The sequence below is a fragment of the Haliotis asinina genome, chromosome 14, assembly GCF_037392515.1.
Source record: "Haliotis asinina isolate JCU_RB_2024 chromosome 14, JCU_Hal_asi_v2, whole genome shotgun sequence".
Taxonomy (NCBI): Eukaryota; Metazoa; Mollusca; class Gastropoda; order Lepetellida; family Haliotidae; genus Haliotis; species Haliotis asinina.
This window is the reverse complement of record NC_090293.1, coordinates 36900442-36926265: the sequence shown is the minus strand read 5'-3', so window position 1 is coordinate 36926265 and position 25824 is coordinate 36900442. Positions and strand designations below refer to the sequence as shown.

The 25824-nt window shown below is 39.0% G+C and overlaps 1 protein-coding gene across 6 annotated transcripts in view; it reads right to left on the bottom strand.

Moving 5' to 3' along the window:
* The window catches only part of LOC137261940 (vinculin-like), a 163590-nt gene that overhangs the window by 100981 nt on the left and 36785 nt on the right, over window positions 1-25824 (bottom strand). For all 6 annotated transcript variants that reach the window (XM_067799761.1, XM_067799760.1, XM_067799758.1 and 3 more), the window contains exons 4-11: window positions 23390-23535; window positions 22399-22567; window positions 18189-18340; window positions 10042-10114; window positions 6757-6905; window positions 5699-5891; window positions 2241-2386; window positions 1542-1634 (exon numbers count right to left, since the gene is read on the bottom strand). In XM_067799761.1, the coding sequence (XP_067655862.1) occupies window positions 1542-1634; window positions 2241-2386; window positions 5699-5891; window positions 6757-6905; window positions 10042-10114; window positions 18189-18340; window positions 22399-22567; window positions 23390-23535 (1121 nt within the window). The remainder of the gene's footprint in view (window positions 1-1541; window positions 1635-2240; window positions 2387-5698; window positions 5892-6756; window positions 6906-10041; window positions 10115-18188; window positions 18341-22398; window positions 22568-23389; window positions 23536-25824) is intronic.

Sequence of the window (25824 nt, the reverse complement as noted above, 5' to 3'; positions counted from 1 at the left end):
CAGCAATCTCCTGGGGGGATGCTGTAGTAGGAGACAGACTATTATGTGCTCTGCAATAAACTTTGAATTTCTTCTACTTGTTATCCTACATAGATTGAAGTTTGATGGGATGAGGCAATAACCAAAGCTACTCATCTGGAATATCTCCTTGCAATTAAAGATCTTTGAAATTGTGCCAGACATGAAGCTGGAATGTCTGTGTAGATCTGTGTCTATGATCTGAGTGAGGATGGATGAGCACTTTGGCTCGGTCAGCTTCAGCTACAGGCTGGATAGCTGTGGAGATGTAACAGATCGACGAACCAGGTTCATGACAGGCAATAATTATAAGGTGCGACAAAACATAGAGTTATGGTCTTGGTGGATTGTAGCTTTTTCAGCACTCAAAGTAGAAGGGCCGGTGGCGGGAAGAAATATAGAGACGTATACAGAGTTTATTATGGCTCTCTCATCCTAAAGAGGTACCTACTTCACAGCGGGGTGGACTGGGACACATAGTCAAAGTACTTTGCCCAGGTTTACCGCTAGTTGCTGTACCCACAACTAGGTGTTTGCAATTACTGATGTGCAAACTGGATGGTTTGCATGGATATTCAACAGCATGAGGAATGCATTTCAGACTTTAAAACATTGTTAATTGCACTAGTCAACCACTAATAACTGTCATCTTGATAGCAAACAGTACCATTCCCAACTGAGTCCAAGTTGCATGAAGTGTCAAACAACATACTTTCTCAAGACTGATCAATAATAACAGCAACAAGCAGTTTCGATAACTTAAGGGCAGCTATTGTTTCCCTTGTGAGTCTGACCTACCCGGTGTAATACTGTTGTTAAAGATCCACTTAACTACCTTTTCAGTCACAATCATGGCAGTGCTTTTGTCTTTAGTTAATTATGAAAATAATCTTTGATTCGATACTCTCTACAAGTTTCTTTCTCATTTTACAATCAAAGTCAAACTGAAGACAAGTGATTTCCTGAAATTTGTGTAAACAATCTGATAAAAAAGCAATTGAATTTTACATTTTTAAACGACACATAGTAACATAACAATGATAAATATTTAATACATAGTCAATATCACTAAATAGACTTCCATCTTAAAATATTGTTTATATTCTTTCCCTGGCATGCACTTTTCAAAACACACCCAAAATTATAGTCCAGTATTTCATAGCAACAAAATGTAAACTTGTGGGATATATTTGGGATATATTTGGGATATTTTCAAAATGGCATATTAAATACTGACAGTCATTGGCAGGTCATACATATAAGTGCTATGTTGTAAGGAATTATCAATATTGTATATACCTCTTAAGTATTAATTCTGATACTTATCTAGAACCAAACTTACTAATATATTTATTCCCATGGCTGCAATATAAAAAAAACCCATTTTTTTACTAGAATGTAAAATGCCAACATAGAATTTATGAAAGACAAATAAACCAACTTTAGCAAAAAGTTTGTCTTCAAAACACTGTCCTGCATTTCAGCACTAAGACTGGTTTGTGAAGTCTGTAACAAAATCTTACCTGACTGACCAGGACGTCTTGTATTTTTGCTTTCAGGGAAGCCAGTTTTTCTGAAAGATTCCTTGCCACAGCCTTTGCTTGTGGTGTATTTCCCTTTATGAAAAATATATGAAGAAATATAGCAAACAAAACATCTCCATTAACACAGGATTAACAAATGGTTTCAGGTAAAACAAGTGTTTTATAACATATTCATTACTCTTTACTTTTTGCTCACACACAAGAAATGACTGGTGTCTGGATAATCACCCAATGTAGGCTACCAACAAATTTTAAGACATCAAATAAAACAGTTCATGAGATATGTTAAGAGTGTTTGAAAAAGTTCAAAGTGTCATAGTGACTTTATAAATAGGGTCAAGGTCACCAAAACTGACAGATGTCTGTGTAACCATCCAATGTAGGCGTCACCAAATTTGAAGTGTTAACAAGAATCTTAAAAGTGGCCAAAGTGCCCTGGTAACCTTGAAAATGGGCTCAAGGTCACCAAACCGACAGGTGTCTGCATAATCCCCCAATGTAGGCTGTCACCAAATTTGAAGATATTTGGCACAATAGTTCATGAGATATTGTGTTAACAAGAATTGGGACATACATATATACGTACAGATGCCACTGAATACATAGTCCCCTACTCTGAGATGTGGCGGGGGACAAAAATAAGCATTATAAAAGGGCAAGATAACAAACCAAAATCACCTGTCCCTTTCTACATAAGTCTGAAAGCTGATTAGTAAGGATCTCTGTCTCATCACACAGACGTAGCAATTCCTGACGCTGAGGTCCAGAGCAGCACTGGGCCACACGGCGACCTTCACTCACTACCATCCTGGTTGCCTCTTCACCTGAAACATGCAGAACATATCAAGTCTGCAGTAAAGTCATACCAACATATAAACTGTGCATGTATAAATATACCATGTTCCCAGACTTTTATTATATGGATCAGAATGCTGTCTACAAGCAGCACTTAAAATTTTCAAACGTTTTCGATTTATATGGGGAAACAAACCTGATAAAGTCAAATGTGACGAATCGATATGGTCTTAATGCACCTAACATTTATATATAAAAGAAATACTGGTTGGATTGGGTTATCCGGGGTAAAAATAAAGAAAAATAAACTTGTCAAAGTGCTTGTTCGTCCTACGTGTACATTTCAGGCATCCTTACGATTATGTATGTTCACCATACACAAACTTTTTCATGATAGCTAGAGTTGATAAAGCTGAAATCCAGCATATCGATTGGTCAGCGATCTAACCAATAGTCAATCTGTATCCAAGCTGTCAACAAAAACAAAATCAGCCACCATATTGAACAGTTGAGACACAAAAGGTCCTATTTGGAAACTTTGATGACGCCCATCCCATGACCCTTTGTCTTATGTATGTGCAAGGAATAGCATTATACAATATGTATTCATGTATGTTCGTGTGATAACGTATATTTTAAAAAAATTGCAGTGTAAAATCCAGGTTTGAAATCTTGTGGATGTAGTTCCTTGTCTGCGCCTTTCTCCTTCACAGATGATATGGTGTTGTCTACTTTCTCCACTTGATCCTGTGCATACCCAAAGAGAGCTAGGTCTCTTGTAGCCTTCCCTCAGGTTTTGCGAGACATAGTTGTCATTGAGAATACCGAAATTCTTCCAGTAGGGTTGTAGAGATCCACCCACTTGATACGGTCGTACTGGATGGAGTCATGTCCTCTTCCAAGACAGCTCTTGTTTCCACTAGAGGAACAACGAAAAGAGTTCTTGCTGCACCGAGATTTGGCGTACATCTTATCCCTCGCTCTCTGTACTCTGGAGTCCTTTGACTTGACACTGATAGAGTAAGGTGAGACTTCAATTTGATGACAGTGGCCAGAGTATCTGTGGACTTGATCAGCATGACTTCTCGGGAGTTGTGAGTAACCGTCTTAGCGACATCCTTGATTCTTCCACTGGAAATTGTGGGTGCTGACCAGGGAGCCCATAGCAGTGGGTTGTAGTCCGAAGATGCTGCTGCCAATAAGCTATATTTTCTTAGCAGGTTCAATCCAGCGGATGTAGAGGTCAGTTGCTTTGAAATAAATTGTTGATCCTTTTTTTGAGTGGCGAGTGCAGAGAGAATCATCCTGTCCTCTTCAGTCTCTGGCTTCTGAAATGGGAGATGAGTGCTTCATTGATAGCATGGAAGCATGCAGATACAAAGAGGGCCGTTAAGTGGTGGTATCCAGTTGCAGTAGACATTAATCATCTACCTTGTGGGTGAGGGTCTGGGCCTTGCTGATAAGTTTGTAGTCATCATCCACTTTGGGCACTCTAAAAAGGATTCCATGTGGCGTAGAGGAAACTTCTGTGCGTTGAAGGACAGAATGTGATTCTGGTACTTGGTTGCTGTGTTGAAGGCTGTAAACAGGCTGTCGAAGATGGCAGATATCAGAGCAATAAATGGGAAGGTGAGAGTGTCAAAATCATCGTCCACCATCTTGTAAGTGACAGCCTTGTTGGATTCCTTATCTTTGGATGCTAGGTCTAATCTGTTGGTAATCCATGATGTAATCTTGGTTGACTGACTATCAGTACTTTGGGAAGTTGTAGATGTCAGGAGGAATGATGTCTTCGTTGAAGCACTTCAATGAAGTGCTGGTATGTGGTTTCAATGAAGATTTTGATGATGAAAACTTCATCTTGGAGGACATGAAGACTTCACCTTGGAGGACATGAAGACTTCACCTTCATAGGTTGAGATGACACCAGGTCTGAAGACGGCCTCTTCTGAGACTTGGCTGAAGCCTACTTGCTGTCTAAACCCTCCCGAGACGTATGTCAGAAGAAATAGTAGTGTATAAATGACATAATAAATGTGGGTCAGTCACAGACAGCCTGTACCTACAACGGAAACATGATGTCATCAAATGAAACACAATTTCACATTATAATGATAATTCATACAGACCCAATGCCAAATATGACTAAATTTAGATAAAGGATAGAAATATAAAAGGATATTAAACACTGTATCGGGACCCCAAGTTGCCGCCAACCCATCTCGTTGGGTGATGAAGGAGACAGTGACAAGCATGGCATGTGTTGGATATTGGCAAGGGAGAATACTCATAGGTGAGTGTGATTGTATGTCCACTTCAAAGAAGGGATTTTAGAAGGGATTTCAAATGTTCCACTTTCTTCATATAGAGGAAGGAGATAAGCAAACCAAGCATGAGTCAGGATAAGACAAAAATGTATATTTAGTAGGTGACTTCAGACGGGAAAAAAACTACTGTGATAGCAATAGTCTATTGCAACATACCTACTGCGACCGACTATTGCAATTTCGAGTAAATTCCTTGTTACCTCACCTGCAGGTCTCAGAGATTCAAAAAAGACAATCTACAGCTGCAGTTATTTGGTCTCAGGAGCTGATCAGTCTGTGAGTCATGTGTGTTGAGAAGCTATCAGCTGCAGTTATTTGGTCTCAGGAGCTGATCAGTCTGTGAGTCATGTGTGTTGAGAAGCTATCAGCTGCAGTTATTTGGTCTCAGGAGCTGATCAGTCAGTGAGTCATGTGTGTTGAGAAGCTATCAGCTGCAGTTATTTGGTCTCAGGAGCTGATCAGTCAGTGAGTCATGTGTGTTGAGAAGCTATCAGCTGCAGTTATTTGGTCTCAGGAGCTGATCAGTCAGTGAGTCATGTGTGTTGAGAAGCTATCAGCTGCAGTTATTTGGTCTCAGGAGCTGATCAGTCTGTGAGTCATGTGTGTTGAGAAGCTATCAGCTGCAGTTATTTGGTCTCAGGAGCTGATCAGTCAGTGAGTCATGTGTGTTGAGAAGCTATCAGCTGCAGTTAGCTGGTCTCGGGAGTTCATCAGTCAATGAGTCAAGTGTGTGATTGCTGATCGAAAGGCCGTCAGTGAACAGCAGATACAGCAGAGTGGCCCTGGGCCACTGCATGTCTTATTCAGCCTGGGCTGTAGAAATTGAATCATTACAAGTACAAAACTTTCTTTTCACTGCACCTAATCTACTGGACAAAATAAGGTAGAGATATTGGTATTTCTATGATTGATATTTTATCAATGTGTCAATGAATAAATACATCATTACTCAAACTTTCAGAATTAGCATAATTAGCATACCATAACTATTTTTGTCCAGTATATAATACATACCAAGTCCATTGTCACTAATTCCAGGATTAGCCAACCATTGGCGTGCTTGTTCCACTTTCCCTTCAACAGTTGGTGCAGGTTTGCGAATACCACTCCTCTCAGTATTCATGATTCCATTGTGAGTCATTTGCTGTAGCTCCTTCAGTTTACCCTGAATTTCCTTAGCCAAACTGATGGCCTGAGGGCTGTTTCCCTGTTAACACATTACAAAGGGACATTGAAGGTAAATGCGTTAACATATGCACTGATTACACATTACATGCCAGGGGGATAACAAACTATAAACAAGATTATAAAACAGGAAGAGAAAACTATGAATGGTATCTTTAAAGGAATAGACGAACTTCATGGAGGAAAGGCTCTAAATTCAGCAGCAAAAATTATCACGGATCCCTCTTATGTTTTACATGAATGTTATGAACTTTTACCTTTTAGCCATCTGTATGATGTAGACATGTGCATGTCCAGGCATAATAAAATGTGTTTTGCACCATTATCAATTTCTTTGTTGAATAACCATTAATGTTCTCAATTCTCATGCTTTTGTACATTTGTGAGTACAGTACAATCATGTTTTTACATATTTACTTGATGTATGTGTACACATCATTCACCTTGTTGATAACACAGGGCCGCTAACTGTCCTACCAGGTTATAATGCCATATTTTCTCCTAGACAAATAGTGGCATTAAAACCAAGGTATACAGTCGTTATGATCATTCAAATGTAAAACAAATTCCCTCTCGGGCAGTAAAGAATTATCTTATCTTGTTTATCTTTCTGGCCTAAGTGATGAAATACTCTTGGGTGATTAGCAGGATCTTAGATGAGAAGTGTTGGCTTATTAATCATTAAAAATAGTTTTGTATTATCATGAAGTAACACCATGTTCTGAGATTGGTTACTACATGTCTATCAAACGATCCCATTGTATTAGGCAAAATACAGGTACACAGACAACTGTCATCCTATTTACACAAAGAAACCCAATGCAGTGACAGAGCTCGAACCTGAGGAAACATATTATAAGGAGCTGCTTAAGAAAAATGACAAATACCTTGCCCTGTTGGCGTAGTTCAGATAAGGCATTGGACATGGACTCAATGTCACTAATTTTTCTCTGAATGGCATCTCTCTCCGAAGGATTAGTGCATCGGTCAGCAATCTTTTTTGAATCTTCAAGAATCTGTCTCAAAGCCTTGTCTCCTGAAACGAAAAGATTAATATATTAATAAATATGCACTCATTAATGCCGGTAGTAATGATGTGCTGTGTATGATGGTTAACAGTTGCAGTGATTACAGTTATCTCTGTTGAAATATCCATGAAGCATTGGTCCACCATGGCCTGTTGGGCATCCTATTGCTACCTTTTCAAGGACAGAGTTGATGTTGCCTTTGTCTTTCCTGTAGCATGAGGCTCTGAAGAAGATGTAAGAGTGTCTCCTTATCCAGGGAAAGACCAGAATAGTGAAAACACCCAGATTTGTCTTGTACAACTTATTGTATTACCTGAAGAACTATTATGGAAAGTATGTTGTGAATTGGACATCTGTTGAAAATCAAACCCACTACTGATATTGGTCCAGTTGTGATGGTCCTTCAAGGTCTAGAATGACACCATCACTCAGGTGTCTTTGTCAAGCTTGTGTCACTCCTACTGTTCGTCATCCCTGGTATTTTTTTTTTTTTTTGTGAAAGGCAACTTAACCCCCTGCACTTTTAGTCTAAGATGATGTTTACAGACAAGATGTTTACACTATCATGCCAACTAACAAAACTAAAGTGTTACTACAACTGTACCATATGTATTAAATGCAGTGATGACGCTTACCATGAGTATTTGTTATGTACACAAAGCCAGTTATGTCAATCATCATTGTGCACAAATTTCCCCCTGTGATCTGCTAGTGATTTACCTTAAACATACCCAATAACATCACAAAAACACTTCTGAGTATTACCACAAGAAATATTTTCTAGCACTGCCAAATTTATTTGCAGGTTTTGCTCTATACCATGCCATACCATGTTTTCGTGGCATTTCTTTTCCCTGTAATTCCTTGCGTACAGTGAGATGACAGTGCCACCTGTAAACACCGTCTTGAGTACGGAAGCTTCCACAACAAAAACAAAATAAAATAATTGAAATATCTGGCTTTCACACAAGTTGTGGTCTAAATTTCCGTGAATGTAACTAAACTGATATGGTTTTGGTTGATCTCATTATGTCTGCTGTGAAAACAGTTTACTGGTATGTTATTGTCCAGCAACAACAAATATGACTGTTAATGAAACAATATATGTAAGTATCCATTTTCTGTCAACTGTACTTTCAAGGCATGAGTAGATGCAATTTGAAAACTTCAAAATAAATTGTAAATATATATATCCTATTTCATGCTATGCATCTCTATCTCTCTCTCTCCCCACTGAGTGGACCAAAGCAAACTTTTTCTCTAGGCCTCTGTTGTCTATCAGCCCAAGTACTCCAAGCTACCCTCATTATAAGACAGCTTCCTAGATGTCATACAAAGTATGCGGCATGCACCACTAAGCTACATACAATCATCATTCTCATTCTTGGAGCAACTCGATAATATCGATCTTGGAAAGTCGCATGGTGTTGATGAGTGCATATCTACCACATGAGATAGGATAAATATTTACAATAAAATTTTCAAATTTGTTATACTTATCTTATGTCACAGTATGCAGTTATTCCATCGTCTGATGACATCAAATCAACCCTGACTCCTTTACATAAGTTTAGTCAATGTCAAATGCAACGAAATCCACTAAAGTTCGGAAGTGACACACTTCACGGTCATAAACAAAACGTTGCTTCAAAACTTTGTGGTCAGGAAACATGAATTGTCGAACTCTTCCACACATCGTGACACAAAATTGTGCTCTAGGTTCGTTCAACCACCAAAACGGCAGTATCTCTGTCTCTTAGTAGAATATGAAATGAAGTAGTTCTAAACCATTTGCAAAGAAAAAATAAGGCAGACAAAGAGTTCAGACTTATATTCTGGAAAATACTGGGAAACAGCAACCGTATGGCACTGTCCCTAATCTGCACTGTTGGGCTGTAAACAGATGATGTCCAAGAACAAGGATGGTAAAAGTATGACTGGGTTGTCCAGGCAACTATTTTTGCTATCAGATCCCAACGGAGACCAAGGAAAACTTTGCCATGCTTCTTCTGTTTTGAATTGGACTATGTTAATGTCCAAAGTGTGCACCTCACAAAATCGGAGACACAAGTAGTAGAAAATTTCCAATTAGTGATTTTGCAGTTCCAATGTATAGCACTATACAGCATAAAAGAAGGCAACTCAAACGACTTTCCAAAATAGGGCCTGTCCCTCCAAGAAAGGCAAGTTTAAGTATCCTACTTTGTCTACTCATAACAAACTCTGTCAGCAGCACAATGCTAGCAAGCCCTAGCGTAGTCACCAAATGCCTCAAAGGTAAGATCCTTGCATTCATCACTGTCCGACACAGTCCACATAAAACACATGTGGATTATGCACAGAGAACACCTTATTACACAGCCAACATTTCTTCCTCTTTTTTGGTTGGTCAGCCTTCCTATTGTTTTAGACTAATGTTGAAAACAAACTCTCACACGCATGTGCAATAAGAAAGAGAAAGATGATTCGGAGATAGACACATGGATAGCTAGTGGTGCAAGTCGCATGCTTCGTAAACAACTAGGAAGCCGTCTTATAAGTGCTTGGGTGGATGGACAAGAGAGGCCTAGGGAAAAAGTTTACATCATTCCACTCAGTGTTGAATCAAGAGAGAGGAGTGAGAAGTGTATACAGTGAAATGGATAAGCTAACAAATATGATGGTGATTGCTGTCAATAATGCGGACTAATGTTACTAGGGGAACACACAATGTCACCAGAACAAAAAAAAACATTCTTGAATGATGTTTGGGTCCTGTAGGTCTAAGATGAGGTCTGAGAAGGTGAGTTTGATCAAGGAAACCGACGTTTTGAGTAAAATCAATATAATAGATTGCAAACATAAATCCAGATATGTACATCTTATTACCAGATAAGGTTTTAATCCTGTGTAATAACAGGATTTATTGTAATCGAATAGAGAATATTCACTATTTCTAATGACTGACTATGTCCAGAAGTTGAACAAGACATGCTATTTTGATACAGATAAAATTGGTCAAGAAAGCACCTTGGCTTATCTATGAGACTGGTTCATATACAGTAATATAAGAGATGTGAGCAATTAATTAAATATTTGGAGTGATGTCAGTCAATTGAAAAATCTTGTGGTTTCGAAGTACTGGATAGACAGGGTCATACACACCTGCACTTCCGATCAGGGCTGTTGGATCTTGGAGCCAGTCAGTAGCCTGTTGCAACTTTCCTTCAATGGCATTCTGAAAAGTCCACAGATGTCTTATGAAAAGTTTGTGACAGCTTTGCTATTTAAACACATTTAAAATTATAAACAAACATCAACAAGCAACTAAGTTACCATTATGTCTCTAAATCTGTAAGAAAAAATGTACTACTGAAGAACACTTTTGCAACATACAAAGAGAGTGAACATACAGAGTGAAATTCACACAAAAGTAAATACAACTTCTCAGATGATTTGACAACGCACTGCAGCTGACTTAAAACGTGACAGAGACAGCCATTTACAAAAATTGCTCTTTGTATTGCTCAGCTATTTTATAAACAAATATACAGAGATCCAATCGAAATGCATCAACCTGTTATCTTTGATCATGGAAAAGGTAAAATGATTTTTTAACCCACACTGTATTTTAAGGAATGTGACTGAGACAGAAAAGCGTGATGCACACTGAGAAACACCTGTCTATCTGAAACTTGATAGAAATTGCACAAAAAGTGGCACTGAGACCCCATATTGGATACTGTCTCAAAGGGAGATGGAAGGATCAGTCTTGCATCTCCATGGGGGAATGTAACACTTATTATTACAGTCAGCAGATGAGCCACTAGGGTATTGGAAGAGGTCTGATTTTGGTGATGGATTAGTAGGCATGGCAGGACACCTCTACACATCTGTTGTGGATGAATCATAGCTCAAATGTACACAGTGGAGATACTGAAAACAACAGTCATTCCCCACATGACACTGGATCAATGTCTTCAAGTGGATAATGCACAAAGCCATACTGTTAAGACACAAAATGAACTTTCTTCAACAAAACAAAATTCTCTTGATCTGGCGCTGATTTGTGGGATGATATGAGATGACTTTCTGCTGGGAACTCACTTGTACCATTTGCCTTTACACAAGCTAGTCAGGTTGTGAATGGTTGATTAGAAACTCGAAGCCAACTTCATGTGCACTCAACCCCATACCGACATCACTGGTCTTGAACAACTTGGATGCCCTCCTACCAGTTATGACGGACATAGTCAATCTCAGTCTCAGACACAGACAGATGCCGTCAGTCTTCAAATCAGCTGTAGTCAAACCTTTACTAAAGATGTCACACCTTGATCCTGACATGCTAGGCAACTACAGACTTGTACCGAACATCCCGTTTGTCTCAAAGTTGACCAAAAGGGCTGTGGCTGAAAGGTTATCTGAACACCTGAGCAACCACATCTCCTGGACAACCTCCAATCTGCCTACCGCTCCAACCATATGTAGAGGCCACAAAATTTCCAAGTCCCATGATGGGATTCGAACGACGGACCTTCCAATCCGAAGTTGGACGCCTTGCCCACATGACCAAAGACGATAACCCTGTCAGCAAACTGACAAGGTAAGGATGTCATCTTTGGGATAACTCTACATCCTGCTACATACTCCTCCATTAACAGAAGGCACGTCCTGGGATGCATAATTGGGTACTGAGGCTTATTTGCTCAAGTATGACTTGAACATGCTCAGCCCCACATTGGGCACCAATGTAGCGGCCACAACAATAAGGTTGGCCTAAATGTTGTCATAAATGGCCAGTATTCATGCAAGATCCATTTCACATGTCAGGTATCCCAGGGGTCGGTCTTCGGACCAGTTCTGTTCTCCCTTTACATCAAGGAACTGGGATCTATCATTGATAAGCACCTGCTCGGTCGCCATCAATATGCTGATGATTCTCAAGTGTACATATTTTTCCCTCCAGACCCTGAGCAGTCTACTATTGCTCTCAAAGATCTTGGTCAGTGTTGTGATAAGGTGAGGAAATGGATGTTCAGCAATAAGTTAAAACTCAACAGTGCTAAAGCTCAGTGTATTCTTGTTGGGAAAGCCAAGCACAGAAGTCAGTGTGAGGTCAGTTCTTAATTTGATGGATCGTCTATAAGTTTCTCTGAGAAAGTCAGAGACCTTGGTGTCATCATAGATGTAGATTTGTCACTCCTTCAAGTCTCTCAGGAACATTGGAAATATCAGGCAATACCTCACAAGAAAGCATGAGCATATCAGGCCTGTTCTCCAATCACTCCACTGGCTACCAGTTGAACAATGAATTCTCTTCAAAGTCTTATGCATTGTGTTTCTTGTCTCTCTGGCTCTGCTCCGGTCTACCTCTCAAATATCCTCACTCCATATTTGCCTTCTCGATCACTGCGATCTCAGAGTAAAAATCTCCTCAAAGTCTATAATGTACAACCTTACATGGACGCCAAACCTTCTCCAACTCTGCTGCTGCAGAACGGAACAATCTTCCCCAGTATCTCCACCTCTGTACTGATTTCTCCCTGTTCAGGACCCATCTAAAGACATACCTCTACAAACTAGTTTTTCATCAGTGATCCCCAACAATCTCTCTTCTTTACTTGTATATAGTGACTTCTCAACTTTTCATTTTCATTTTGTGCGCTTTGAACACGCCATGGACATGGATATATGTGCTGTATGAATAGCCTATTATTATTTTAACTAGGAGCTTGAATATATAGAAATCCACTGGATTTCACACTCCACTGACAGCAATTGACAGTATCAAGATGCATGGTACTCAATAAGAAACAAGTCCGGTTCTTCTTCAAACACATAGAAGATATTCCATCGTCCAGTGATAGAGAGGCAATGAGCTGAGCAAACCCATGCACAGGCATGGAGATACTATCTTTAACCCATTCAACCCCTCAAAGGCACAAGGTCAACATTCTGGCCTACATTATATATACTGGGGCATATGGGCTTACTTTACATTCTTGAGGCAAAAACAGACTTATTTTCTCTTACGACTTCTGTCAGTAGGGGTGTGGTAGAGGATGAGAGAGTCAATTAAATGCAATGTTGCATTAGTCCATTCAAACCTTTTAAATTAATGCTGCAATCTTATTGGGGGAATGTATTTGATGGTAGTTGTGATATAGTGCCCTTGAATACAAAGTCCAGAGATGAGGCCACCTGAGTGATGCATGGTCTCAGTGGAAAAGTGAAGGATTCAATGAAAGTCACTTCCGTTACAGTATGTCTGCACACCAGTGCGGCAAGAAAGAGAATGACCAGACTAAAGTCAGATGATCATCCAGAGGGTGTGTTCCATGCTTCACTGGGGCTACAGTATGTCCAGTAAAGGGAGCAGTGGGGTGTGTTCATGCGAATGGTACAGGAGAGGAAGTGCCTGTCTGACCTATCCAACTACACAGATTATGACAGAGGTCCAAAAAGAGAATGATCTGACAAAGAAGTCAAGATCAACCGGAGGGCATGCTACATGCCTCTAAGAGGCTACAAGGCTGTCCAGGAATGGGAGCAGTGAGGAGTTTTCAAACAAACAGTACAGGATATGCCCAAAACCTTGTTTACAGTTTGTTCCCACTCAAGTGTTGATCCTGAGTCAGAGAAGGTACTAACCATGAGATTTTAAAAATGACTGCTTTTCTTCCCTTGTGTCTCCATCTTGATCTATAATTTCAATTTCAGCAGGGACAATTATTTTCCTCATTTATTATGGAGATTAAACATTTGTCCCAGTGATGTGTTTGTAATGGATTTTAAGCACACATTTCGCAAGTGGAGGATACATGCCATATTCCAACTATATTGTGGTGATAATGAGCAAGTAACAAACTATCTATAATGTTTCTAAACCAGCTAAATAGAAAATATTTGCTGTTTGTTGAACTTTCTTGCAAATTTTGTGTGTCATTATCCAAAATCAAATGATGAATTTACCTTTTAATCTACACACGACAGAATTCACTTTGAAGAAATGTCCTACAATTAACTACTGTACAATAAAATAAACTGGGTTTTCAAATTCAATGCAAAATAATCAGAGCTCTAGATAAGTTTTAGCTCATGTAGGTACTGTACTCACTGTTTCTTGGGTAAGGCAGCATCATGAATGTTGAATGGCTATTCCATTTTCTGTTACCCACTGTTTTCAAATATTTGGGTATTTAAGTCTCTAACATTTTAAATGTGTAATTGGTATGCAACAATTATTTTACAATATGTAATTGGCAATTATCCATGTCTTGTTTACCCTGATACGCAGCTCATCTGTACCTCTGATAATGTTGTAAGTGCAATATCGAGGAAACAAACTCTACTGTGCTTGAATCACATAATGAACCACAAATGGAAATCTTTAATACTTTTTTGTCATTGTATAATAATTCTTCCTTATGCTACAACACTACATCGCTCATATAAACCTACAGGGTGATTGAAAGTAGATACATATGGCTTCTTTTCCTGGAATAACTGCATTTGAGGTTTTACCAATTTCCCGGTTTTACTTTTTGTAAGTAAAACATATTTACCAGTATTTCTTTTAGTAAGTAAGACATCTACCCAGGTTTCCATGGAATGAACAACAGGTAGTAGATTCGATGCATTTGGATGCCGTAACATTCAAGACATTCATAAAGTTGATGAAATGGCAGGAAATTCTATTCCTCTGGACAGTCTGGACATAACGGCAAAGACCCCTGAACTGAGGGCTTACACTTATGTAGAAACCAAGTATCTCCCGGCTGACTGGCAAATCATCAGTAGGCACTGATCTCAGTGTCGCTGTTAATGTTAATCTGCCATTTGTTAAAAGATCGTCATGTGATCATCTGAGCGTGCTGCACAGTTATAGAGATGACTGACAGGTGCCAATGTTGGGGTGGGAGCAGAGGTCTGGTGGTCAGAGACCAGCAAGATTTGATTCAACTTAGCTCATAGCACGTTTCCACACATGGTCGTAGGGGAAGAGGTGAGCTGCACAATGTGAGATAGGATAAGTACCGTATATTACCGTGTATTAGCCGACCCCATAGCTAAGCTGACCCCCTAAAAGAACCCCTAAAATCAGTGTCAAAATTATATGTTTCGTGCATAAGCTGACCCCCCACGACAGACATCTGCCAGTTACAGACGACAGTCCGAATGATTCCATTTGAGATCAATGAATTGCTCACTAACACAAAATCTAATAATTGCAACAAAACCAAATTTTGCACAGCCACATGAAATCGACTGACCAACTCTGAGGATGTGTCTCATAATTTGGGACACCCGAATAAAAAAGTTGTTTAACAAACGATCATTCATTTCACTTTCTGGTAGAACAGCCAGGTAATCAACAAGAGTGTGTTGTGAAGATGGGGTCATCTCAAAAGCCGTTATCTGGTTACCACTGGAGCTGTTCAATGGGAGTCAGTGTTGCCACTCTCAGAAGACACTGTTGTTTGAATCGGTGTCGCTGTCATCAGAGTCTACCCTGAAGACGACTGGCTTGATGGTGGCATGGCCCAGTCCACTTTGTTCCCAATAATGTCTTTCTATTTCATTCTCAACCTTCTCAACGCACTTTTGTCATGTTTTCGGCATGATGGTGTCAATTGACTGAACAATTGTCTGTACATCCCGAAGTTTGAATGTTACATTTTGCCTGCCAACATCTGATTTCATGATACCCCAAATGAGTTCTATTGGGTTTAAATCGCAATGATAGGGTGGCAATCGCAAAACTGAATGACCATGTTCTGCAAGGTACTCATCAACCTTAAAGACAGGTGTGGTTTTATTTGACCTTATAATGTTATACAGAACAGGTTTGGTTGCCTTTTCTGGATACGATATTGCTTTGTTTTGCAGCCATTCTATCATGTCCCCCTTCTTACTGTTAGATGTTGGGGTATTACCTTTGTATTAGGTACTTGAACGCCATGATATGGAGTGTTATCCATGACAATCAGACTTTTGAGGGGCAGTGCTGATACCAATTGATTTTGTACCCATTCTGAGAAAACTATCCCGTTCATTTTGGTATGATAATCTCGGTTGTCTTTAGATTTTGCCTTGAAGACTAGGGAGTAGCCAGATAGGAATCCCCGACTCTTGCAACCAGCATGGAGCACAATCATTCGCTCTTCCTTGCCAAGTGGTAATTTTATGCGCTAGCTCCTCTGAACCATTGTGTCCCTGTGGTATAGGAAGCATTTACCCATGTTTCATCCAAATATACAGGCTCGTAACCCTCTGTGCATTTCTTTCGCATTGTGCATAGGTACTGCTTTCTTAGTCAAACAATATCAGACCTCTCGCACAGTGCACGTCTATTTTCTGAGCCTAATTTTTTGTAACGGAAACAAAATTTGTGAAGCTACTTCCATAACTGATATTTTGAAATGACCAAAGAATGTTTTGTCTCCATATGCTTTTTCAGAATACGCAGAGAGACAAAGGTATTTTGTTTATATAGAGACTTAATGACACGTGTCAATTTCACACGTGCACCTTGCCCACCTGGCTGTTCTACCAGCAAAAGGCCCCCCTCGTACAAAATAGCGAAAGGTGACAAGAAAATGATGATCGTTTGTTAAACAACTTTTTTATTCGGGTGTCTCAAATTATGCGACACATCATCAGAGTTGGTCAGTCAATTTCATGTGGCTGTGCAAAATTTGGTTTTGTTGCAATTATTAGTTTTTGTGTTAGTGAGTAATTCATCGGTCTCAAATGGAATCAAACGGACTGTAACTTAAGTATGCAAAGTCAGAATAATATCTAATAACGATTGTTCTGATCATTATTCTAAAAATCTGTGTTTGTTTGCCTTTCTATGTCCATAATAACATGTTAAACCCGACAGAATTAGAATTCTAAACTATTTTTCCCAATTTTATTGGAAAAAAATTCTCGTACACAAGCTTCACCATTGTTTGGGGAGATAATTAATCAACGTGAATAAGATGAAAAATACAATCAACAGCAGTAGTCGTAAAAGTTACATTATAACTAAATGTACATTATAACTTACTATTTCCATCTTTTTTGAGCGATTGTGAGCCAAAATTCAAGTGACATCTCGGCTTTTGTCGTATCAAACTTGACGCTCAGACACAATGTTTAATGCTAAAACCTAGCACCATACACACGCTAAGGTCCATGATGAATGTATAGGTAGTGATGTCTGTAACACGTTCAGAATAGCACGATTTCACCAAAAACTTTCCTCTGAATCTATATAAGTTTTTGTTTATGAGGACAGTATACATTGCTTTTATCTGATTGGCTGCCTTGGGTCACAGGTTTCATTTTGACCAATCACAATCCTTACAGCAGACTGTGGCAAATAAGCGTCATTAGAAACCAGTTTTTATCCAATAAGATTGCTTCTTACAATTTGGAAAATACTCTTGGCAAGGCTGATGTTCAGGGCTTTTGAACGATACTGCCATCAAATGAATCACGTTACATGTTATTCATACAGAGTGTTGAAAATGTTGTATTCTGTTACCGACTGGAAAGCCACTGATATTGGGGAAAAATCACTACACATATTCTTCGAGAAATCTTTCATTCATAATTTTCCAATTATGCAAAAATGAAAACATGAAAAGGTGAAGGGATATTTAGCGGGATCACATCGTGGCTCTCAGCTGGGGGATACAATGACATGATATAAATGAATAATCTCCCACTTCTTGAAATTGCTTTTGCAAACAATATAACAATAGAAAACGGGACCATTATTAACAGTACTTGTGTATCTGTATCGCTTGCATGGCATTACAAAACAACAGGAAGCAGTCACCAGATGTGAAGTCACATGAAATAGCTGACCGCATTGGTATTTATTTTGCAAATGGCGACCGGACAGGATTATAACTTATCTTTAATTATTATTGTATGTAAATAGTTAGATAAGGAAGTTGATAATGACTATTGATCATTTATAACAAAGTGGATGTAATTGTCGTAAACTTCCTGAAAGGTGTACCGCTAACCTGTAAGATCGTCCTGATAACTCACTGACAACCAGAAAAATATTTTGGTGAAATTGCCTCACAGATAAGACGATTCCCTTCTACAGACTGCTTTGTGTTTTTTTGGTCCTCAAAATTTGGCTTATACATGGTAATATATGGTATATAGATTTATACAATTTATAGTTGAAATTTCCAAAATGATACGATATGAGATTATAGATCTCTAATCGTAAATCTAAAAGTTTCTGGAAAAATCAAAGACCTCCACTTAGTCCTAATTGGATGTATGATGGATTGCATTACCTGACACTTTTTCATGACAGTAAGGTCATCAGCGTCCCACTCATCTTCATCATATGTTGTCAGCTGCAGTACACGGATTATTTCATGAATCTCATCTGACATCTTCTTCACAATGTAGTCACGGCCATTCTGTGCATCAGGAATGCCTTGACCTAACAAAATATTAAATATTCAATCAACACAGCAATGAAAATTGCTTAATCACAGCACAAATAATGTTGTTACTGTAATCATTTTAATCATGCATCTGCAGTTTGCAGTTAAACATGAAATTTTCCCATTTGTATATACAGACCCATGCCAGTTATTTTCAGACACTTGATGTAGTTCCATGACTTTCATTTTATTTCAGTGTAGCATAAACAAGTTTCATGAAGTGAGTTTAGGATGGATCTCTGCAAAAATTTGACAGGCAAATAAATGTGAACTATCACTACTCTGCACACATAATTTCAGTTCAGTTTTCAGAAAATGTAGTCTAAATATGGTTTAATGAAAATTTAAACGCGTTTTATAGCACTAGCCTTTTTTGACAAATCTGCATTTGAGATTCGACCAAAAGCCTTCTGTTCTCAACGAAGACACTCTATCCACTACACTATGGAGACTTTCTACTTTAAAAGAGAAGGTCCTGTATGTGCCCTTAGCTACCTAAATACACAGATTAAAAACACTTACACCTTAACAACATCTCTTCCTCAAATAGCATAACTTTTCCCATTGTATTTGCACCTATGGTAAGTGTATAAAAATCTCCAACACTTCTACTTCTGATCATCCAAGAGATGACATCCTTAACTTGTCAGCTTGCCGACAGGGTTAACCTCTTTGGTCATGTGGACAAGGTGTCCGACTTCGGATCAGAAGGTATCTGGTTCGAATCCTAGCACAGGACTCAGACATTTTGTGGCTGCTTCACAGACTTGAAGCAAAGAGTAAAGATTAAAATTTTGAAGGCTCCAAATAAATGTATCTGACCCAGGCAGACATCAGATATCTCGGCTTTTGAAGCATGTGAATGTTGTGTCCATCAAAACCTGAAAATGCCTTTGAGACAAAAATCTGTTTGGATGAAACAGGAGCTGAGAGAATAATCTGTAATAATCTGTAAGTACCAACTTCCTGAAGACCATCTGGGAGAGACCATGGAGGGAAAGTGGAAATAACATAGCCCATCCATCAAGGACAATGTGTCCACTTGCAGGGTATGTGGACAGGACTGAATTGCACCGGGAGTTTGTTATTAATGAAAAATGGCAAATACGTCTAGTGGACAAGTGGGTCAAGGATAAGTTGTCCACTTGCAAAATTAGAAAGCAGGGTTCAGTTTGTCACTTGCATCCTCTTCCTTAGGTAAAGACTGTCCGCCAATATAACAAATTTTCTCATTATATGACTTGCCTCCATCATGTAGATGACTAAATCCTCCAAGAAACTTTGTACCGATATTTTCCTTCATCCACGCCCAAACATTGTTTCCCTTTATCTCTGGATAAGTCTACTACACAGTGGTGTTATCCATTGTCACGAAGACCAAATGAGCACCAAATGATTATTCATTCCTTTTAGCCGTTGTTACTAGTCTTCCAGGTACCATGTGACAATAGGAAGGGGTGCCAGAGGACATCTAACCACAAGCCCACACAGAGAATGCTTGCATCTCCAACAGGCCCAATGCATGTCCCCACTGCTCTTGTATTTCCACACTCTTTGTAAGTTGTACACCACAAAGGGGAGCAATAGCTGTCCTTTCCAATAACAATCACAGACTACTTTAACCAATTTAACTTAATCAACCTGTCATTATCAGAGTTAGTGTTAGTGAGTTTAGTTTTACGCCGCACTCAGCAATATTCCACCTATATGGCGGCAGTCTGTAAATAAATGAGTCTGGACCAGACAATCCAGTGACCAACAACATGAGCATCGATCTGCACAATTGGGAACCGATGACATGTGTTAACAAAGTCAGCGAGCCTGACCACCCGATCCCGTTAGTTGCCTCTTACGCCAAGCATAGCCGCCTTCTATGGCAAGCATGGGTTGCTGAAGGCCTATTCTACCCCGGGACCTTCACGGATCATCATTATCAGAAACTGAAATTAATATTTTAGCATTATTTTAGAACCTTATAGGCAGGCAATAGCAGGCAAACCAATTTTCAAAATTGTAAATTTTCCTATCACACATGATGCATTTATCCCCAGGGATGAGAATGGGTTTGAGTTAATAGTAGGAAAATTTGTTAGGCCTCTTTGGAGTTGTGTTTATTGAAACAATATCATAGATAGCATGAAGAACACAAGTACCATCAAATACACATAATTCCATGGATTCACAGAAAATTCTCATCCCTGCATCCCACAGGTGGATAGTGCACCACAGTCCTGTTGTCTCAAGGGGAGTACATGAGTGGATGACTTCTGGAGGAGGCTGGCCTAGACTTCTCTTGTGATGGAGTGCTTCATAAATCTCATGAGCATTACTCAATACCAAGTCCCAGGGTGCAGGTAGTTCTAAGTTTCGGAACCTAATGCGGTATTAATAGATAACTGATGACCTAAGAGCAAGGACACCCATGCTGTAACCAGATATTAATGTGCCCCAGAATCCTAGAAGCTTTCAACTCCCAGTCTCCGCTAGTGGGTTCCTTGAAGACAACCTAACAAACAGAATGTTAGAAATTAGCAAGTATAGGCAGATTTCTTGTGTTGTTGTACTAGGCTTGTCTCTAGACTTGGTAAATCATATGCAGCATGTGATCAACTGTTGGTTGTACTTTGATAGCCCACTAAAACATTGTAAGAAGAAAATCCATATGTTCAAAATGAAGAATATAGAAAAGTCATTGCGTAATTAACATTGCACATCGTCCAACACCTCGGACACAACTTCTGGTCTTCATTTCTCTTGGGAGCATGATTTTACCCATGATGTTACAATGGACATTTGAGACAGAGGAGTCATGGAAGATAGACATGCAAACATGTAAGCCTTGAGAATCACCAATGCTTCCAAAAGGAGATATTTTTGGTGAAAGTTTCTGTAGAAAGCAGATCTAGAATGGAAGAAATATTTGCATTATTGTCGTAGTGGGATACAATATAGATCTTCAGTGCTTGGACTGGACAGAGGGAAAGGTTTTCCGTATCGTTAGGTCCAAGGAAAGAAATAATGTTGTAATACTGTAGAGCCTGGTTCTTTTTGGTGAACACACCAATTTCAGACCTTGTTAAGTTTCTTCTGTCAAAAGCACACCTGGTTCAATCTAAGGTATACATCTTGGAGATAAGGCCTTAATTAAAGACGACACACTCAAAATCCATGCTATCAAGCATTTTGTAATTAGCTGTGGCCAAGTGTCTCAAGATTAAGCAGAGAAAATGTGTTTGATTGGTCAGCCAGTTTATAGGATTGACTTTTCAGGATGGAGTAAACCTTAGTATCTGCCACAACTGCCACAACTGTGCTAATGTTGATGAGGTATGTAGAATTAGATATGGTCATGGTTGTAACGTGTGCTGTGTGCATCACCCGTACGCTAAATAGCATTCGGAATCGTTTGGGTACGAACCTTTTCGAGATAAAAAGTTCAAAAGGTATGTGCGAATGGTAAACTGTGTTCTGATTGAGCAATCACAAAGGTTATCTGACGCGACCTCCCATAAGGTTTTGTTAGACTCAGTAGTGGAGTGTAACGAAAAGAACTGAGGCTAAGTTTACTTAGACTGATAATAATTTAGAGTAAGCGTTCTTTGAAATTTATCACTCTTCAATAAATAGTCCAGTAAACATTAACATCAAACACTGTGTCATAAAATCAGGGCAAGTTACATTCTTGAAGCTACACACCCTGTGGCAAGTGGCTTTTCAAACATTTTTGAACCCCTGAGACATGACAGGACGCTGTGATCCAATGGAGATTATCTCAGTCTCCTTGTCAAATAAAGTGATATCACTGGTGTGAAATGCATGTGAAAATATATATAACAGAAGACACAAATCAGACAAATAAGCAACTAAAGATCTTTAGGTGACTTTTAATTACGTGAGCTAAAATATCACTTGAATGGTTCAATTAATCCATATGTGATGAGCTTCTAAACTGAATCGCATCGAGTCATCCAAAGATTGGTGTAGTGTCCTTCAAAATATTTCCAATCTTGGGTTTAAACTAACACTAAGCAAACTATCTCAAGTATGCACTCACTTGTTTGTTTTGCTGTTATGAAGATCTTCACACCACTTATTAGAACTGGGGTGTAGTTCTTAACCTGTTCCAAGGATCGCACAAGCATGTCACGATGAACCTGATGAGTTAGCTCCTTCTCACGGTTATCTACCTCCTTTGTCATTTTGGTCAAGACTGGACTCAAATTCTAAAAAAATGCCGAAAAACACAACTGTTAATGTTATCATGAAAACAGATAAATTACTCTTAACTGCAAAGTTAACTAGAAAAGATGATGGAATTACATTCAAACAACAGAAGCATCTCCACTTTGTCTCCCATACCACCATCATCTTCATCCTCATCATCAGAAAGTCTTGTCATGCATCTAACTGCATCTTATTCAGGGTAACTAATAACCAGAAAGTTCCATTCCTCAAACGGTGTGAATTAGAAAGCTTTTTTTGACATTTGGTTTATCCCAGGACTCTCCAGTTCATCCAGTCTTACAAACAGTACATCCAAAAACACACATTTTACCCCACGTTTATTTCAGCAATATCAAGGTAGGGGGACACCACAAATTAGACTTCACAGACTGCTATTGTGGGGAATCAAACCCCGGTCTTCGTCGTGACCTGCAAATACCTTAACCACAAGGCTACCCCACTGCCCCTGTATACTAGGGAGGGAAATTTCAAAATACTTTTTCAATAACCTTAAACATTAACTAAGGCTGCAGAGAGCCTTACCACTTGAGATGAGTTTAAGAGATTATGAGGAAATATAAGCCTAATGGTCATTTGTTTTGATAAAACTTCAATTTGGTAATCTTTCAGCCTGCAAAGTCAATGTGAAAAGTAATTTAGAGAATCATATAGAAATGACAAAATCCAGTATTCCATTTGTTCAATTCAAATACCATCATTTTGGCTAGTGAAGACTTCGGTTCTATAAGGCATTCAAGAAAACTCAGGATTATTTTCATATCAAAAATAGTATTATATAAAACACACAAATATATACTTGCCTTGACATATGTGACTAAATCTTCCATCCGATCAACCACTTCTGTGATGGCCAAATACTCAAGAACATTCTTGCATACTCGAATAATCTTGCGTACCTCTGACTCATCAAAAGCAAGAAGAAGGGCTGATGTCCCTTGAAGAATGCCTGTCGCATGAATAAAACACAAACATCCTTGAATATTCAATAAATAATGTGGAATCAGTGTCACATGCTGAAGTCAGCTTTTCCTGGTCAGCATAAGAAATCTACTTGTCTCAAGGGCATCACATAAACACCAGCACTGAGTACTTTAAACATGGCTCATCAAAGTTAGCTAGAAACTGATTTTATCCAAAAAAAAATGAACATCAGCAGCAAATTATCATTAATGAACACTGTCGTGTCTATGGTTGCAAGTAACATATCAAGATGCCCAGCTGCATCTCTCCTGGTAGTGGTCAGGATGCCCAACACATTTTTTCTACCTGCATCTTAATTACTGATAATTACAAAAGCCAAAACTGTATGACTTAGCTATGGAGCAGTTTGGCAGGTCACCAAGTTGTAGACTACAACAAATATGACTGCTAAAGAGTGAAACTATATAAGTTATCACATTGTGTCGAGGGAAATACAGGGTTTTATCAGTCCCGAGTAAGGTTGAATACAACCTTAAGAGGGACTGATAAACCCTGTATTTCCCGAGACACGATGTGATAACACATTTATTAGCTGAATGTTTTCACTAAATCAAAACAACACGCATTGAATCGCCTTGCTACCATGTTGACACCAGCTGATCGTTTGATCTCAATGCACCGCATGTTACTAAAGGCTTGTCGATGCACGCTTTTCTCACTTCGCATCGTCACCAAGGCATAGCGGGGTGATATGACTTTCGCAGTGGGAGTATACAACTTTTATACTCCTGCTGGCGGATTGTGATGGATGTACGTGGTATTTTATCACAGTCATGTGGACCAATCAAAACTCGACATTCTTACATGAGGCTAGATAATGGTATCTATGATACATGTATCCCTTTTCTGTCAACTAATGTTTGCTTCAAAGAGCCAATAACAGTAAACTGATCATCTTACCCTATCTCTTGGTTGGTACACTCACTCATGATAGACACCCGAGTGGAAACGAACTGTAAATAAAGTTTTCAGCCTCTCTTGAACTATTCGCTCGAACGCTCAACACTGCTCCCATTCCTATTCCTAGACAGCCTTGTTGCCTCCTAGAGGTATGCAGCATGCCCTCAGCCTGATCATGTGATTCTTTTGTCTGATCATTCTCCTTTTGGAGCTCTGTCATAATCTGTCATTGGGTAGGTTAGGCAGGCATCCATCATGTAAGATGGGATAATTATTTATGAACATACAATTTATAGTTTAAAACTTATCCTATCTCACCTGATGTATCTCTACCATGGTTTGGAAGGTGGACTGCATTACACAGTGACTGAAGTTTAATAACAACTGTATGGAAATGGAGGTTGGAAATGGAGAAAGAGATGGAAATGAAAAAGTTTCAAATAGAAAAAGAAAAAGAGTTGGAAATGAAAAAGTTTGAGATGGAGAAGGAAAGAGAAAAAGAGGAAAGGGCATTGAAAAAGTTAGAGATGGAGAAGGAAATAGAAGGAGACAGAGACAGAAAGGAATTAGAATTGAAGAAATTCCAAACTGACAAAGAAATTGCTCTGAAAAAGCTGGAAAACCCTTCTCAGTCCTTAGATTCTTCCACTTTTGACATTGCAAGGCATGCTAGTCTTGTACCTCCATTTAATGAGAAAGAAGTTGACAAATATTTTCTACATTTTGAGAAAGTTGCTGAAAATCTCAAGTGGCCTAGAGAGTCATGGACTATGTTACTGCAAACTGTTTTGAAAGGTAAAGCTCAGGATGCTTATTCAGCTTTGTCAGTACAACAAAGCTCAGATTATGATCTTGTGAAGAGTACACTTTTGAAAGCTTATGAGTTAGTACCTGAGGCCTATCATCAGAAATTCAGAAATGCTCACAAAAGGGACAATGAGACTTTTGTTGACTTTGCTAGAGAAAAGGAAACATTGTTTGATAGGTGGTGTGGGTCTAAGGAGGTCACAGATTTTGATGGTTTGACACAGTTAGTGTTGATAGAGGATTTCAAGCAGAGTGTTCATGCTGACCTTAAGACCTATTTGGATGAACAAAAGGTTGATGACTTACATAAGGCAGCAATGTTGGCAGATGATTATTGTTTGACTAACAAGAGTTCCTTTAAGTCTCCGGGTAATACAAAGTTTTCTGGCCAAAAGGGCTTTTCCCCGGTTAAGACTTCAGGACATGCAGATTACAGTGGTGTTAGAACAGATTCAAATTCTAGTGGCAAGCAGTCACATACTTTTCAGTCTAAGCCTGAGGCTACCACTGGTTCTGATCCTGTTTGTGCGTATTGTAAGAAGCCAGG